The following is a 12,606-nucleotide window of genomic DNA, read 5'->3' on the forward strand; positions in this document are numbered from 1 at the left end:
GGACAAGGGGCTCCTCTTTCTTCCTCCTTATGCAAACTGTGGGGATCCCTTTTTCCCCTGAATTTCTTCTGGCTTTTAGATTCTACCTCTATTCTATACAAACTCATGAGTCATCTCAGACATTCCATCAGGTTATAAAATGGAAACCTGAGACGCACCTGTAATGTAAATACAAAACAGGGGTTCTCTTCTCGCCTGATTTTTCTTCCATGAAAACCCCAGCAGCTTTCTCCCTCTCGTAGGCTCTTAGCAGACAGCATTGCTCTTAATGAATTTCCTATTACAGAGCAATCCGAGAGCTGGAAGGAACATTTGGTAGGTAATAAATAACATCCCACCGACCTGCCTCTGGCTACAGCTCAAACAAGAAGATGGTTGTTTTACATTTCATTTTATACTTGATATAACACTCACTTCTACAAGGGAGCAGTGAGTCAGTTTTTAATTAAAGCTCTGCTTTCCGCTTTTAGGGACCTCACGGACTTCCTGGACCAAAGGTACCAGCAAATCCCATGACTGTTTGATTTCTGTTTCCTTGATGATCATGGGCAAGCATGACGGAAGCATGTCTGTCCTGTCTTATTTATATGTCAAGTAATGTTGATAGTCTCTAAGCCTTTAAGCATCCAGATGTTTAACTCTCACAATACAATGTGGCTCACACTGAGCTTAAGTGCTATCACCTGGAAACAAATCATTTCTCAATTTTCTTTTGCCCTTGTCACTACATGATTTTAAAAAAAAAAATACATGGCATATTAAAATCTGCCACTTAGGGGTCATCTAATAAAATTCTTAGAGTAATCCAGGAGCTTTTGCCTTTTCATTGTGGCTATAGCTCTATATGTGTTATCAGTTGAACACCTTGCTTGCCATATATACTGGTGAATTTTCACAGTTTGCCTACCGCTCATCTCAGTTTTGCATTCCCCATGGGTCATCATCTAGCACAGGATATACCAGCTGTGGGGTCACAGAACTTATGTGAGTGCAAAAAGGAGCAATAGAGAATTGGTCCTCCTTGCCAGAACTGTACAGCTTATGCTGGGAAGATGGTCTCTACTCGTTCTTTATTTTTACAGAGACCTAGCAGGCATCTTGAAACACAGTGTTGGTGCTTGGCAGCCACCCTCTCCTGGGGGGTTGGCAAGGCCCCTTTCTGGCTCTCCCAGCTACAAGGGGTTGCCAGCAATACTGGCTGAACACAGGAATCCTTGAATTTCCTTTTCAGGGTCGTGCGAGTAACACAAGAAGGGGAAGGGCTGACACCTCATTCTCCTTAGGAAGCCTCACCTTTCACACTAAGCAAGTGGATAGTGTATCCACCATTAGAATGGCCAAGAGTAAAGCCACCAAGATTGTCTTAATTCTGTGGCGACTGAGGCACGCCATAACCATTCAGTTAGGTGATGCCCAAGATCTTTTTGATACAGAAAATGAAATTGGGTATCATGTCCACAAAATAGCTGTTATTTACATTATTTATTTCAACAAAATATAAAATTGAAAAGACCTCAGATGGCCTGTGAGTTTTTGACTTTGCAATTGATAAGCCAGGGCATTTTACTAATTTAGTGAAAACTACAGGAATAGATAATGGCCAACGTAGTAATAGAAGAATGTGCTACAGATTTGAAATTTGGGCTTTTTCCTAATGGAGTTGGCTGTTTTTAAACTGAGCCTCACAATGCCCCTCTTATCAATGTGTGATTTCCCCCACCAAATAATTTTATGTCCTGCTAAGGCTGCCCTGCCTGTTCATTATCCTAAAGCCACACGCTAGAAATGTGCTCACATGCAAAGCCATGATTCTCAAGTTTAGAACAGTGGCTACCAGGCCATGGCCTGAACGCATTGCTGACTATGGCACTGTGACATCAGGATTAGACCTGGTCAAGTATAGCATATTTGGGGTTTCAACTGTGGCCACTGTACAGACGCATATCTTAAAAATCTGCAAAGTCTACTATTCGGTGACAATGTGTGGACCCTCAGAAATATAGCATGGTTTCATGGGGGGGGGGAGCGTCTGCCTCTCTTTGCCACAAATTTTCGATGAGCATTTCCATCTATGCAGACATTAATTATACCCACTCGTGTGCACACTACATTATGAGGCTCTAGGCTACGTTTAACAAGAAGCACACTGGTTTTCACCATCAGGCAGAGCAGGTGATGCTTTGCAGGTTAAAAGTCCCTTGAGCCAATGTGAGCATGACCTCCATGCGGTGAGATCGCCTGCCTTCCATGAATCTTGCAGTGTTTTCTTGACAAATTAGTGTCTGTACTTAAAAGCTGAAAAGTGTGTGTATACAAACCTTTTCTGGCTCTAGCCCGCTATTCCTCGTGGGCAACTGGCATGTTGCACCCCTGAACTTTTTCTCCGTAAATTTTTATTAAACTGAATCAAGAGGACTTATCACTTACCAGAGCTTTTGTAATGCCATCCCACGTTGAGCTGTACTCCCTTGATTCTGAAATGGTGCAGACAGTTAGGAAAACTGTATTCAAGTTCTCTGATCTTCGTATTCTCCTCTGGGACTGTCAATTTGTGGTTTACTCTATTGATTAATCCATGTAGGAACCTGACTTGGCAACGTCAGGGAATGAGGGCTTACGGAATGGCATTACTTCAGACATCAGCATCTACATTTTCAGTTTGTTCTCCTGGGCAAAATGCTTAAAGGCTTAAAATGTCTGTCTGTAACACTGTCCTGCATATTCCAGTTTTCAATCCCAGCAGAGCGGGGTTTTCCTACTGATCCCCTTCAGTGTCCTCCACTCTGATTGTCTTTGATTTGCTTAGTCAAAACAACGTAACCCTAACTCCCTTGACATGGAACTCCGAGATCCATGAAGTCGGCTGTATGTCTGTCTTGATGAGACTCAGCACACTTTCTTGTGCATTTTGCTTTCTAGGATATCCTTTGTCATCTCCAGCATATTAAATTTTAAAGCAGGTTATTAACTGATGCAAAAACCAATTTAGCCTCACTCTGCTGTTACCTAAAACTGGAATCTGCAAGTGTTTCGGAGACTGGGTCTCTTCTCTCACAATTTAAACACCCATGATAGCAACCAAAATTGGCATTTGCTTTTGCATTTAGGGTGAACCAGGGTTAAATGGTGTTAAAGGATTGAAGGGTGAACCAGGTCAAAAGGGTGACAGAGGACCCCTTGGTCTTCCAGTAAGTAAAGAAAACTTTCCATTTCAGTGCAAATCTCAGATGTTTTCTTTCTACCCTAAGTAGCAACTCTGGTTTGCTCAGTGGCCATCTTACACTTGAGAGTCTGTCTTAGAACACACAGTATGTCAGAGCAGAGCACAGCCCAGTTTTGTTTCCCCTGACGTCTCGATCTTGTGTCTGAGGGTGACCCCATAACAAACAATGCTGCAAGTGTTCCGTCACTCTTCAATTACATACATGCCAACTTTGCTCTTGTGGGCTGACAGACAAGTTCTGCCATCTTCTCCTCTAAAGTGTGATGTGTCTGTTATTTCATAATGTTCCCCCAAACCATTTTGTGGCCTAATAGAGGTTTAAGACCCTCTCTCAATTGCTCTCATCTTCTTGGATTCTAAGGACTATAGCCCTCTGTTGGTGGCAGGTATGCAATTGACCATTGTTGAGGTCAGTGCTGTGGCTCCTTACATTAATTGATCACATTGTGTTCTGTATGTTTTATGTTGTTCGTTTGGAGATTCCCTATAATGAAGTTCATGGGACCGTTGTGGATAGTTACAGAAGTAGTCCACATTCGCAATGAAAGGGGGTTTCATTCATTCATATACTTAATGCCAATATTCTTCCCACAACAATTGAAAGGCTTCTTAAAATTTACATTGAGTGTAACGGTTTAATTTGGGGCCTTTAATACCTTGTCTATTCAGTAAATGCAAATAAGAGTCAGTATAGAATATTGTAGGTTACATTTGTAAAATAGGACATAAACAAAAATAACAGAAAAATAGTTCTATATTTAAGATGTGAAATACAAGAAATGTTGGTGGTCACCTTTCTCATTTTTCCCATCAGTGCTGTACTTTCAGCACTAATATGTTTCATTCAAAAGCCCATCACTTACAAACAAGACACAGCAGGCATTTTGTATACATTAACTTATTGAGGGAATTATGTAAGCTCTATCTTAGAATTGTGCCAATTGGATCATAGACACAAAATCTCCAAATCGTTTGTCATATAGACACAAAATATCCAAAACATTCGTTAGCTATTAGCCCTGCACTCCAGTTAGATAGAATAATTTTATGATCAATATAAAAGTATCATTTTAATATTTATCTTCAAACATTATAATAGTGACTAAGGAAAATGCAAAAAAAAATGAGTGAAGAAATTTTGCATTTTGTAAACTTTTAGTCTAGTTTCTCTAAACTACTTTACCCTTCTGTCAAGTTCAGGGCTGCTTCTGATTCTTACGAAGTTATCATTAAACAAGCAACAGTGATGCCCACAGTCTATGGACATTGCTACCTAAAGCTGTATTTTATACACTTTTAGCATTGATCACGACAGTATTATATTGAAGGAAGTTTTAGTTAGAAAGTAAATTGAAAGTATCCCAAATGTATATGCATTGGCATCAGTGGCAGCTGGAATTGGTTTTGTTTTCCTTTTTGGGGGGCAGGGGGGCGTTTACTAACTGCAGCTGAAGCATGAGGCTGAGAAAGAGTTCTTCAGCCTGACCAAGAGAATTTAAAGAGCCAGCATACTGTCTTCTTAAACATTCCTTAGTCTAAGCTGTATCTTTAAAGTTCTAAGCATTTTGAGTTTGCTATATAAGAGCTTAATCAAAGAGAATTAGGGATACTGTCTTTATCACTCACTATGGTGAGCCCTCACTTCAACATAAAGAAAGGCATGCATTCAACTGAGAAAGGTGGGTTTTTAAGGCATTTCTCATGCCAACACCAATGTAAAGATTATTTGAACTGAGGGGCAGACTGGGAGTTGTTTTAACTTGAGCCCACATCTTTGGTTTTTTTTTTCTTGTTCCTAGAAGTCCCTCTAGTGGCAACTAATGTGAATTTTAGGTCCAACACATAATGTCTGCATAAAATCAAGCCATCTCAATACATCAATGCACACCATTTTTGTTCACAAACCATCTTAACAAGTGTAGCCAGAGATCTAGAGCCCTTTGCTAGGAGACTGCCACTACTCTCTCTTCAGAATCTAAAGAAATATACCATGAGTAATAGTCTTCTGAAATGAATTCCATTGGACATATAGCTAGGAACCCCTTATTACGAATGTACCATCAACAAATAATTTATAGCCCACCATGTAAATGCCATTCATCAGATTTTTAGAAAAGAGTTTCCTGGTAGAAATGTCATTAAAATGCCATCATCTGTGGGGCATGTATTGTCATGTGACTTTTTTTTAAAACTAACTATTTGTAACAGTGTGATATTCTTCCCAGAATCCTGTGAGTGTGTTATTATGTTGCTTGAAGTGTTGCATTTGTTCACCGGTGCCTCGTACTAATCTCTGTTCTTGTCATTCGTGTTACACCCACCAACCCCGACACCAACCCGATCACACAAGGGAGCATCTGGCTTAGACGGAAAGCCAGGATCCCGGGTGAGTCGGCCCCGAGTCCTGCTCCAGCGTGCTTCATGGATGTGAATCGTGTGCTCCGGGGAAGACCCTCTCATTCCTTGTGGTCTTCCCAGATGAGAAGGAGTCACTTAGGGAAAGAATCAAATAGGAAGGTTCATGAGGATGGTGGAGAGGGAGGAAGAGGGACAGAGAATGGGTTGCAACTCCAGAGTTTAGCCTGAGCTGCCAGTACATTTTGAGAAGGCCAACCTCGAGTCTGGATAATTTACTAAGTGAGAAAATGATCAGTCTAGTTGCTTTAGGTGTCTCAACAATCTAAAACAATTCATAAAAACCATCCTAGAATCCCACAGGCCCCTGAAGTTGTGCAAACAAGGAGTTTATTTCAACTTGCTTTTCCCTTTACATTTATGTCCATCTTAGAAATGTAATTTCTTCTCCATCTTAGATATATATTTTATTCCTTAAAACTGACCCCCAAGTCTCTATTCATGGAAATGAATCCCGTGTCTTCTGTTATTTTTATCATGCTTTAAACAAAAAGAAAACAAAAAACAAACAAACAAAAAAGCTGTTCCACCTCTTAAATGTTAGTCAGGATCACTCAGTAGTTAGAAATCTTGTAGAGAGGAACGTTGAGTTGAGACAGTAAGAGCATTCACCAGCATGCAAGTGAGTTTGAAACTCTGAATTATTTCCTTTCCTGAATCCACCAAACTGCTAGACTGGCAATGGGCATACACTAGACAGATTGAAATGAAATAATCCTTATAGGGGCAAATACTAGTTTGTGCTCTGCCACTTTACGCATTGTCTTCCCAACAATTGAGCAAGTGTGTTTGAGTTCCTTACCTCATTTTTAAGAATCTAAAGTTGAAATTTTTCAGTTCTAAAAACCTTCAAATAGTTATTATTTTCCACTAGACCCCAGAGTTCTTATATTCTTTCAGACTTTATCTTATCTGCCACAGAAACCAATTATGCCAACTGAGTCACTTGACCTGCCTGATGTGCAAGCTGTGGGCAGAGCCTAGAAGAACAGTTTCCTGACCCTGTGAACCCCTACTTGTCCTAGTAGAGAAGCAAAAAGTTGTTTTGAAAGTGAAACACTGTTCTTATTCATATATTTTCCACTTAAATGGCTAAAACAAAATTTCAGGGCTTTGGCTAATGGGTGTCAGTGGCTATGGAGAAAAGGCTTTGGGAAAACAATGGTAGAAAGAAAGGATGGCTATACTCTCCTTGTTAAGATTATAGAGGCATGGGGCTGGAGAGATGGCTCAACAGTTAAGAGCCCTGGCTGCTCTTGCAGATGGCCCAGGTTCAGTTCCCAGAACCCACCAGCAGCTCTAACTCTGATTCTAGGGAATCTGGTGCCCTCTTCTGGCTTCCATGGGCACTACACACACATGATGTCTATACAAACATGCAAGCCCTCCCTCACACAGACACATAAAATAAACATAAATTTGGGGGTGGCGGAAATGAGGACAAAATGAAGATGCGTCATTGGAGAAGAATAAATAACTATGAAATACAGCTTTTATATATACTCTTCATTGAAGCATGCAGTTATATACTTCATTCCTATTGCAGGAAGTAACTGGCATGAAAAACCATTGAGAAAAAAGTGCTTTAAAATCAGATAAGTTATCCTAAGACACCTATAGGCATCGTTCTCCCAAACCAGATGATGTAAATCAGACTTCTCTTCTTGCAGCCTAGTCTCTCATGTGTCTCATAGTATTTTATTTCTATCTTTTCTCAGGGTGCAGATGGTCCTATAGGACCCCATGGCCCTGCAGGTCCCAAAGGAGAAAGAGTAAGTCTCTCTTCAGGTATCACACTTAAACTGAGCACTGAAGGGAACAGAGTATGGCTTATGTGAGATGATTTCAAATTCTTCCTTTTCCAGGAGAGAAGAGGCATAGTGGGGGTTGGGGGCGGGGAGCTATCTAATGTGAAATGAAAATGTTGATCATTTGAAGTTCTATTCAGGGTCCTAAGACTAAGAGAAGAAAACCGCATGGTATGAAATAGAATCAGTCTGCCATAATGAAAACAATGCATACATTTACATAGCTAAAATAAATAGCTCCCATTATTCCTTCTTAACCCATAAGGAAGATATTTTCATTGGGCCTTCATCCAGAAAGGTGAAGTCAATGGGACTAAAATTTCCAGGGCTACATATTCTGGTTGATAATCTTAATACAAAGCTACCGTATTTATTCTGAGTAAATTATAATGTTTTTCCAAAGGAAATTACAAAACCTACGTATTCTTCTGCACATGGTTACCCATGCTCTCATTTTTCTTCCAGGAGTAAAAGAATGACCTGTTTTCCGCTAGCCATAAGGAAATGATTTCGGTGCATTATAAAAACAAAGCTCTTTCACCAGCCTCACTATTCTAGGCTATGTTTCCTTATCCTTGGGAGGAAAAAAAAGATAGACACTCGGGAAAGATGAATATCTGACACACAAAAATGTGCTGCAGCCTCCACAGCTGCTCGTGCATTTGGAACTTCTTTCTCCTCTATTTTTCGCCCACTTTTTCTTTTCTTCACCTTGGAAAACTCCGTGTGTGTGTGTGTGTGTGTGTGTGTGTGTGTGTGTGTGTGTGTGTGTACATAATTTGCATCATCAATTTCCCTGCTGAACGAGATAAAGTACACTGAACGTGAGCATTTCGAGATGTTGCATGATTCACTGTGCAAGTTCGTGGTCTTTTTTAAATGAGAGTTATCATCAGTCAGGGCTAATTTAATTTTAAAGAGAGGGCCGGGTAGTAACATCTCTGACATGTCTTCTAATTCCCTAGTCCTATGTTCTGTAAAGTTTATCAGATGCAACTGCATAGAATGCAACCTTTTGGGAGGGAAAGATACACTCCTCCTACTTGAAGAAAACACCCTTTGCAAGTTGCTCTGGCACAGTGAATAACGCCATTATAATTGATTCATCATCACCTTCATCACATAGACTTTTACTAATGCCCACAAATATATACCCAATAGATAAATAATGCTGCAGACGAAGCATCTATTTTCTTTGTTCCTTTTATTAAAAATAGGTTCTCTTCTCACATAATATATCCTGATCATGATCTCTGCTCCCTGCACCCCACCCAGTTCCTCCCTACCTGTCCTCCCACCCCTATCCACTCCCTTTCTGTCTCTCATTAGAAAAGAACAGGCTTCTAAGAGGTAATATTAAGATATAACAAAATAACATATAAGATAAAAACCAAAAAAACAAATCACGCAGAAGTTGGACAAAGCAAACCAAGAGAAGGAAAAGAGACCAAGAGAAGGCACTAGAATCAGAGACCCACTCATTAGCACACCTAGGAGTCCCATAAAAACACTACACGGGAAGCCGTAACATAAATACAGAGGACCTAATGCTGACTGGTGCAGGCCCTGTGCCTGCTGCCTCAGTCTCTGGGAGTTCATAGGAGCTTTGCTCTTGTGGATTTAATTGGCCTTGGTTTATTTTTAACATGTGTATTAATTTTCTTTTTGTTTAATTTTTAAAATTTTTTATTATTAATTTATTCTTGTTACATCTCAATGGTTATCTCATCCCTTGTAACCTCCCATTCTTCCCTCTCTCCCATTTTCCCCTTACTCCTCTCCCCTATGACTGTGCCTGAGGGGAACTTCCTCCCCATGTATATGTTCATACAGTATCATAGAAGAATGGATAAAGAAACTGTGGTACATTTACACTATGGAATACTACTCAGCTATAAAAAACAAGGAATTCCCGAAATTTGTGGACAAATGGATTGAGCTAGAAATGATCATAACGAGTGAGTTAACCCAGAAGCAGAAAGAGTCAATGGTATATACTCACTTATTTCTGCATACTAGCCCAAGGGGCATGTCCCACGAAAGCCTTCACTTACCTGGAAACTGGGACAGAGGGGAGGACATCCTATTGGGACTCTAGATGAGAAAAGCATGGGAGAATAGCAAAGTACAAGGATCCAGAGGGTCCTAGAAACCTACTAGAAGAACATTATTATAGGCAGATTTGGGCCCAGGGGTCCCGCTCAAACTAAGGCACCAGCCAAGGACAATACAGGCCGTAAACTTCAAACCCCTACTCAGATCTAGCCAATGGACAGGACATTCTTCACAGTTGAGTGGAGAGTGAGGTATGACTTTCACACGTACTCTGGTGCCTCATATTTGACAGAGGAATATCAAATGGCTGAGAAACACTTAAAGAAATGCTCAACCTCCTTAGTCATGAGGGAAATGCAAATCAAAACAACTTTGAGATTCCATCTTACACCCATCAGAATGGCTAAGATCAAAAATTCAGGCGACACCACATACTGGCGAGGATGTGGAGAGAGAGGAACACTCCTTCATTGCTGGTGGGAATGCAAACTAGTGCAGCCACTTTGGAAATCTATCTGGTGCTATCTCAGAAAAATGGGAATAGGGCTTCCTCAAGACCCAGCTATTCCACTCCTTGGAATATACCCAGAAGATGCTCCAGCACACAACAAGAAAATTTGCTCAACCATGTTCATAGCAGCCTTATTCATAATAGCCAGATCATGGAAATGGCCTTGTTTTCTTAATGCCCTCCATCCCCTGCGGCTCTTACATTTTTTCCACCTCCTCTTTCACGGGTTTCCCTATGAGCTGAGAGATGCGATTTGATAGAGATTTCCCATCTAGGGCTAAGTAAGGAAAGATCTACTTTCTTTAATCTAGAAGAGTTTATCTTGTGAAGAAGAAATCTCTGCAAAAAATAAAATTAAATTAAAAAAAAAACAGCCAGAGAATAAGGGCAAAGTCAATACAAATCGTATGGGCTAGATTCAGTGAAGACTAGCTTTATCCAAGAAGAGTTCCAGAAAGAAATGAGTACTTAAGAATATATTGTCTGGGTTGGGCATGGTGGCGCACGCCTTTAATCCCAGCACTCGGGAGGCAGAGGCAGGCAGATCGTTGTGAGTTCGAGGCCAGCCTGGTCTACAAAGAGAGTCTAGGACAGCCAAGGCTACACAGAGAAACCCTGTCTCAAAAAAAAAAAAAAAAAAAAAAAAAAAGAATATATCATCTGAATCTACTACTGTTATTTCTAAGATCAAACTAACAACTTCCAGTAATTAGCTTCATTAAAAGTACTTCAAAGTTAAGAGCGTCCCTGCTGCTGATAAGGATTCATTTCCGGGCACTGTATGAAGAAACTCAGTCCGTCCTAAAATTGGAGCAGCAAAGCTCAGGCAGTCTGTTGGCAAAGTGCCCTGGGGCTCAAGAGGGTTTGCTGTTCGGTAAATCAGCTGCTACTTCCAATAGCTCAACAGTGTCTCAAGGGTATCAGATCTCAGTGCTGGTGCAGAATTAACCAGAAGAGCGAATGAAGTCGCTAAGAATTTTCGAATGCATAGCTGAGGGCAGGTGCGTGCAGTGTGAAGTGCTACACTTGTGTCTCCTCAAGCTGGCTCGTGTGTCGGTATGCTCCAAGTGCCCTCACAAAAGTGCCGGAGCGGAGTGAGTCTCGGAGTTAATGGAGGTGCCATCTGGAGTCTCCTGCAGATGTTTCTGGTCTTACAGCGAAAAGGATGGGCAGAAACAGCGCGTTCCTGAACAAGTCCTTACTGCTGATATGCACATTGAAGAGCCTGGATAAAATTCATCCAGCCTAAAAGAAATGAAGCCTTTCACATTGCAAAGTTTCTCAAACACATGCCTGATGCGTTCGTATGCATCTCTCCCCTCTCCCTGGCTCCCACCGATTTCCTCATCTGTGTGGAGGACAGGGCACTTGAAGCCAGGCCCAAAGCCTTCCTTCGACTTATTACATCAAACAACATTACTTTTTTCCTTCAAGTCTTCAGGTCTGTGTCCCCAGGGCTAAAAGCATGCTAGCAGTTTTTGTTTCAAATACCGATTTCTTCCTCTGGCCTTAGAACTCTGTAGTGTTTTAAGTTTGAGAGGCCCAAAGGTTCTTTTGAAGCCCTTTAACCTTAATCCAGGGGAGAAAAAAAAAAACCACTACACAGTCAAATCCCTGAATTGCTATTTTTATTTCTGAGAGTATCCAAGATACAACCACTGGAGTTGATGCTTTGGTGCTAAGGAAAAGATCCCAATCCCATGTGACTTGGACAAGAAAGAAATGTCTATTTCAAATAACCAAAAGGCCAAAGGAGTCTAAGCCCTGCCTCTACCCAGGCAAAAATCCTAGCTGCAGGTTCAGAGGGAGACTTGTACCGAGGACGGGACTCTCTACAAGGGAGTGAGATCTTAACAGGGAAATCGCCTTCCTTGAGGCTTCCACCTGAGTGTCCCCTGTGCCTCCTTGGCCAGCACTGGCTCATGGGTCCAATTCATGCTGCTTTGCTGTGGGGCAGGCTAGTCTAGAAGGGATGTCCCACAGGCAGGCTCTGTAGTGATCAGCAACTGTGTTTAGATAAGCCCCAGTGTGTTCCTTTTAAAAACAAGCCAAGGCAAGGTCCTCAGTAGACGTGGAGGCAGGGAGGGAGGGGGAAAGTTCCACGGTGATATTTAGACTAGACACAGTCTACTGTCTAGTTACCTTACTTCTGTGAACCCTGTCTCTAACCCCATTCCCAACATACTTGTAACACACACGCACACACACACCGTTTAAAAATTTGCAAATAACACTGCCAAGACTATCTGAAAGAAATTGATTTTAAACTAGCATACTTTAAAGCTTCTGTTTAAAAACATGACCCCTAGTTGTACAGCAACTAGCACTTGTGAAATTAATTACTTCACACTGTATAATGTCATATATTACAACCCTACATAGTCTTCAGGGCTGTTGTCACAGAATATTTATCACTGTTTTATCTTATGGCTGATGTGACCCAAGCACAGACAGATTGAGAAAGCGCCTCGAGTTCTGGATGCCTCGACCCCAGAAAATGCCAGAAGTATAATTCAAATCTAAATCTATTTCATTGACAGCCGGGCCACTGCCCAGCAGACCGCTGCTGTACCATTATTAGCAGATATACAGTG

General features: G+C 41.2%; 1 protein-coding gene across 1 annotated transcript in view; it reads left to right on the top strand.

Annotated features, from left to right (window-relative positions):
• The window catches only part of COL25A1 (collagen type XXV alpha 1 chain), a 400,933-nt gene that overhangs the window by 370,072 nt on the left and 18,255 nt on the right, over positions 1 to 12,606 (top strand). The window contains exons 29-31 of the mRNA XM_084756859.1: positions 471 to 497; positions 5,574 to 5,609; positions 7,357 to 7,410. Of these exons, the coding sequence (XP_084612985.1) occupies positions 471 to 497; positions 5,574 to 5,609; positions 7,357 to 7,410 (117 nt within the window). The remainder of the gene's footprint in view (positions 1 to 470; positions 498 to 5,573; positions 5,610 to 7,356; positions 7,411 to 12,606) is intronic.

This window comes from Acomys minous (genome assembly GCF_964271855.1).
Source record: "Acomys minous genome assembly, chromosome: 14".
Lineage (NCBI taxonomy): Eukaryota > Metazoa > Chordata > Mammalia > Rodentia > Muridae > Acomys > Acomys minous.